Raw genomic sequence first — 5,361 nt, 5'->3', positions numbered from 1 at the left:
ACATGGAGCTCAAGCTTGTTGTGCGTGCACTCTGCAGTAGCCGCTGAGCTCGTGAAGTCGCGATGAGCTAGCGGCATCACGAGCGACGTTGTGAAGGCACCGGTTGAATAGCGCTGCCAAGCACGGCAAGTGCAGCTTCATGCCGTATGCTGGCTGCGGAGTATCTCCTGCGGTAGGACAGCCACGCGCCCACAACGGACGGGCAGCTCGGCACTGCTCCCCGCGGACTGGCCCTCGTGTCCACGTCACATTTCGCCGTCAAGCGCCGCCACGATTTGGGTCTCCGCCTTGGTTATTTGGATCGCTTCTCGTCCAAGCGCCGCTGAAAGCTCCTGGAAATGGCGCGAGTCATCCCTTCGCCCCGGCAGTGTCGCCTTGATCTAGCCGAGATGATGACTCGCTTGCTCCATCATCGCTCGTCTACTCATTCCTTCTCGGCCTGTGTGAGCCCCGTCGGCCCTGACCAGGCCGCGCTTCCTTCCGCAACCGTCTCTCGGCTTCTTCTCCCGCTGCAGTCGTTTGGCGGGATCCTTGGACCCTGTACGGTGAGTGGCAGAAGACAGGCTCGCGTACCGCTCGTCTATCTCCGCCTCCGTTGGAGATCCGGCATGGGCGAACCTCCATCAGAACGACGTGATGCCTACAGCCGACTAGAACGGTCTCTTCCCGGGCCACAGCGGCAAACTCCATCTGCCGCATGTTATTTGAATCCTTCCACGTGCCTGTGCGCTCGGCGATGTGCTACTTGCGATCTATGTGTTGCAGCCGTAATCAGGCGCTTCCTTGTATGGGGTTCTATCGGCTTCCTGGAATCCAAGCTGGTTCGGCGAAATATTGAAGGGCCCAAGCGTCCTTTGTACCAAGGACTCCGAGTCATGCCGCCACGCGTCTGCTTCTGCGATCCGCGCTCATTGACATGACGTTCCGCAGCACAGAGCCTCTCACTAGGCGCCTTCCAAACATTCGCACGTTCTTCCGCAGAGCAAATGTCACAAGTCTCCTTGAGCCCCACCCTCCGATCTGCTCCCCGACTCGATCCCGCGGAACCGCGCCTGACAGCGGAGGCCCTAGCCGCAGATGTTCGTCGCCCACTAGACACTTTCTTCGTGTGCTATATATGTAGCTCCTTTGGTGTTGCTGGTCGCTCGTCAAAAACTTATTGCTTACTATCGAAGTGTCCCTCACCCCTCGCCCTCCTCTTCCTCTCTATAGCACCTCTGAGGACCCGTCAGCCGACTTCTCTCTGCTCGTCACTTTGACGTCGCCACATATCGACCTATTCCGCCGTTGCATTCTCCAGAGCAAGCGCTGGCAAAACAGGTCAGCGCCGCTGATTTCTCCTACCTTGTCGAGCGCCAACATGGAGCTCTCGGTGGACGTTCATTCCACCGACGTGTTTCTGTTCCCCACAAAGCGACAACGCCAGCGATCGTCAGACATCACTTCTTCACCCATCGATTCTGCGCTCGGCTCACTGTCTCCATCCACGGTGATCCAGAATACGGGAGAATCGCCGGCCTACAGCGAGTTGGACGACGGAGATGTTTTCTCGTCGACAAACCTATCGAACGACGACCATGCTGTGCTGTACGCCTACGTCGATATTCGCTTCCCGCTGCCGAGCTCGTCGTCCTTGGCCTCAGCCTCCCGCATCCGCAATCGACTCAAGAGCCTCACACTCACTTTGACAGGGAACGAAAGCATATCGTTCCCGAGCGGCGCATTCGAGATGAATCGCACATTTCACGACGAGAAGTCGATCGACGAAGTGCTCGACCTCGACTACTTTGAGCCGGGGAAGACATACAGATTTGAACGCAGCTTCCTGGTCGATCACAACGCAGCCCCCTTTCAGCGAAGCAGCCTGGGTGCCAATAATCAGAAGCTTGTCGCCAAGGCGACGTTCCACGGCCTCCTTTCCAGGTCGTTGACCGCCACGAAAAAGGTCTACTTTGTCGACTGCAAGAGCGATGAAGGCAACGAGATGATCGTTTGGGACAAGGACGTGCGCACGCATGCCGACGGAATCGGACCTTTCAGCCTACGCAACCGCTCCGAGGTCTTCACCGTCGGAGGCTACCTGCGAACCAACTTTGACCTGCTCAGCCCGCTGGATGGTGTTCGAATCGTCGGACTAAGGGCATTTGTCGAGCAACGTGCTACTCTCAGCTCTCGAAGTCAACGTCCGGGATACGTCGAGACGGTCAAGCCGCGGAAGGAGCGATTTCTGGATCTCGACCGTCGCCAGATCGAGGAGCTCTTCCGCACCAAAAAGCTTCAGGGCGGAGGCGAAGGCGTGTCGCCCGAAGGTGAATGCTACCCATCGCTGGAAGTCGTCTCGCGTCTTCCGGACGACAAGAAAATCCGACCCTCGACGGTGGACGGGAACGATGCCGCGATCCGCTTTCGCAGCTTCATCAGCTACGAGATCGACTTTATCGATGGAGAATTCCGCCCTCCCGGCAACGAGTCCCACGAGACTGACGAGCTCATCTACGTGGATGGGCAAAAGATGAAGCGCTTCCACGTTTCGATCCCGGTCGTGCTCAACTCGTGTGCCTGCAGGCCAGACTCGCTCAACCTGCCGTCGTATGCATGCGAGGATCCGATGCCTGTCGCGTGTATCCGCGAGAAGGTAGCTCAGCTGGACGCTCTGCATGACAGGCAGACCGACCCTTCTGCCTTTCCGTGCATTTGCACCTTCACACTGGAATCGCTCCTCGAGGTGGAAAAAAAGTCGCTCGCGCATACCCATGACTCGGACGCCGCAAGCAGCCGACGCTCAGCGCCGCTCCTCCATGATTTTGATCCGCTTCCTGCTTACAAAAGGTTCTGAGGCTGTATAAGCAACCTCTTGTGACGACCAACGATACCCTTCGTGCGCTTCGATGTATATACCTAGTTTCGAGTGCAATCCTTGATCCAGTCAGCCTCAAAATGCCCCCCATTCGACTACTCCTGTCGTGCTTTGAGCTCTGTTCACAAGAAAGGGCGGCGGGGACGACAGTACATAGATTACGACGTCGGGCCGATTTGGAATGGACGGTGTTGAGAAATCCATGCTCCCAAAGCCAAGAAAAAGGGCCGTTGGCATTTAATCGGTGCCAAAAATTTGGCAAAAATGGCATCGTGACGACTGCAGGTCATACCGGGATTCGAACCCGGGGCAAGAGAAATTTAAAGGAAAGGCAACGAAGCTCGTCGCCTGTTTCAAAATCTCCTAAGTTGACCACTACTCCATACGACCTTGACTCGGGCGGAACAATCAGCATAGCGTATAGATACTACTCGGACGCGGATGGCGCATGTCCACGTCTGCAGCTGACTGTTCCGGGTCGTTGGGCTCATTGATCTCGTCCAACTTGCAGAGCCTTACCCTCCCAAGACGATAGACCGCGAATCTGGCTCAATGATGCCGTCGGGTGTTCCCGTGAGCACTGCACTGCACTCTTGCAACAGCGACCAGAGGAAGAGGTAAAGCTCGGCGTGTCCATCACCCTCGACCGTGGTCAGTGGCGCTTGAGCCTTGTGGAGCCCCGCTTGGGAAGGAGGTAGCGGCGGTAAACGCCGATGGCTCGGTCGAAGCTGATCAGACCTTGTCCATGTGCTTGGGCTGTTGCCACGTTGTCATCAGCGCGAGCGTGTTCGGCAATCTTTGATTCGTCATTGCGGTGGGGAGCAATGCCTCATGCAAGCCATGTCTCGAGCGTCGTTCGGCGACATGCGGTGTACAGGCGTTGGTCCCGCAGCAGGTCTGGCAGCGGGCGAGATTGCCGAGACGAGTCTGGAAGCTCGCGTCAGGCCTAGGCAGGCGAGGATTGCCGGCGTGCAAGTGACCGCAGGCGTGAGTTCGCCGGTGGACGGTGTTTGTTTCTGCAGAGCGGGAAGAGGGTACGGGGTAAGCCGATCGGATCGGCGTGCCAAATGCCCGAGCCCGACCTGCTCAGGACTTCTAACCCCGCGCTCAACGATGGGGTTTTGTATGGACCAACGGAACGAGAACGTGCGAAGCTTGCTGCACCTCTGCATCGCGAAGCGGATGAAGTGGACGGTGTCACGCCAGGCGCCTTGATGGAGGGGACGAGCCAGAACCAACCGGCTACGCGGAGTGCTCCACGAACCGGAGAGCAGATGCCTTGTGCGTGATTCGGAAGCTTTCGGAGGTGACTGCTCCGAAGGCAGGATTCGATGGACAGATGTTAGACCCAAATCACGGGATTTGAGTCGCTTCATGCTCTTCGGCAATGTGGGCCCACGGAGCTTGAAAAGGCGACGAGGTGCGGATGCAACCCGACGTTGACCATCCGCTCAACAAGCGCATCGAGGAAGTGACGCTGAGACAGGCCGAGGTCGGCTGCTATCGGTCCAGTCTGCTGCCAATCACGAGCAGAGCTCCTGGCGCGCCGTCTGGATGCTCGCTCCCGCTTCGCTGGTGATGTTTGCACGCTCATTTCACATATGGTTCGCCTCGCTATCTCGGGGGCGTGTGCGCACGTTTTGCTTTGTGGGCTGGGTGGAAGAACGGCTCGCCGTGTGCTAGTGGCAAGATTTCACACGCTAGATTTGTGTCGCTGGCCGCACTCGCCAAAACCTTGACAGCTGGCTGCACCGGAAGGCTCGTAGCGAGGTGGCGGCTCGGCAGGCGAGGTCTTGCCAAACGGCCTGATTGTGACATTTCACACGGCTCTCGGAGCAAGCCCCACCCCTTTTGGAGGGCTTGCGCACATCGATGCGGGGTGCGTTGCCGCAAAGAGGGCCGATCTCGACTCTAACCTGCATTGACTGACCCCCAGCTGTGCTGCTTCCCTTACCCTCCACCGCCTTGGTCAACTGCCTTCACCCGGATCGACGGAACGATGAGCCAGGCCATGCCGAGGCTGTGCAGAGGTGGCGTTGGTGTGGCCGCACAGTACGATCGTGCAAACGATTCGCCAATGGGGGCTGCGAGAGGGGTGAAGTGCGGCGCGCGATAAGGACTTGGTGCGGGCACGCCATGCAGCGCCACCGTTCGTGCTCCGAGTGGGGATGCGGACGGGTCGCGACCGGGTGTATGCATGCATGTGCAGCCACAGCCTACAGTAGCCTCTTCTCAGACCGGGGGCTGCAAAATTTCCGATGGGCAGCCAGGCACACCACCGCGTGATTTGCAGATGACCGGTCCTGGCCTCCGCGCGGGGTCCAGATGGGGCAAGATTCAATTTATTCTAGATTTTGGAAAAAAAGGAGCACGCTCGGTCGTCGACCTGAGGATACAGCTAAAGTCGACGCGCGTCGGCTCAGAGCGAAGCAGCCACGGCCCAACAGGCGTCGCCCAGCTGCGCATGAAGAGAAGCAGCCTCGAAGCGAAAATCGGGGGGGGGG

General features: G+C 58.3%; 2 protein-coding genes and 1 non-coding gene across 3 annotated transcripts; 2 read left to right on the top strand and 1 right to left on the bottom strand.

Moving 5' to 3' along the window:
• Positions 1-608: 608 nt before the first annotated feature.
• PAN0_121d6770 (uncharacterized protein) lies at positions 609-2,836 on the top strand (the record flags this gene model as incomplete). The annotated part of the gene is made up of 2 exons (XM_014797807.1): positions 609-658; positions 1,213-2,836. The coding sequence occupies 2 exons, from the start codon at positions 609-611 to the stop codon at positions 2,834-2,836; spliced, it is 1,674 nt and encodes a 557-aa protein (XP_014653293.1).
• A 304-nt stretch (positions 2,837-3,140) lies between these two features.
• Positions 3,141-3,247, bottom strand: PAN0_t121c0001. The gene is made up of 2 exons: positions 3,211-3,247; positions 3,141-3,175 (listed from the first exon to the last, which is right to left on the bottom strand). It is a non-coding gene; the product is annotated as a tRNA-Gln (tRNA).
• A 450-nt stretch (positions 3,248-3,697) lies between these two features.
• Positions 3,698-4,436, top strand: PAN0_121d6769 (uncharacterized protein; the record flags this gene model as incomplete). Its single annotated transcript, XM_014797806.1, has 3 exons — positions 3,698-3,844; positions 3,934-4,138; positions 4,270-4,436. 3 exons carry the CDS (start codon positions 3,698-3,700, stop codon positions 4,434-4,436), a joined length of 519 nt encoding a protein of 172 aa, XP_014653292.1.
• Positions 4,437-5,361: the final 925 nt, after the last annotated feature.

This window comes from Moesziomyces antarcticus (genome assembly GCF_000747765.1).
Source record: "Moesziomyces antarcticus DNA, scaffold: scaffold_v10121, strain JCM 10317, whole genome shotgun sequence".
Classification (NCBI taxonomy): Eukaryota; Fungi; Basidiomycota; class Ustilaginomycetes; order Ustilaginales; family Ustilaginaceae; genus Moesziomyces; species Moesziomyces antarcticus.
The sequence above is the reverse complement of the archived record's forward strand: the minus strand, read 5'-3'. Positions and strand labels throughout refer to the sequence as shown.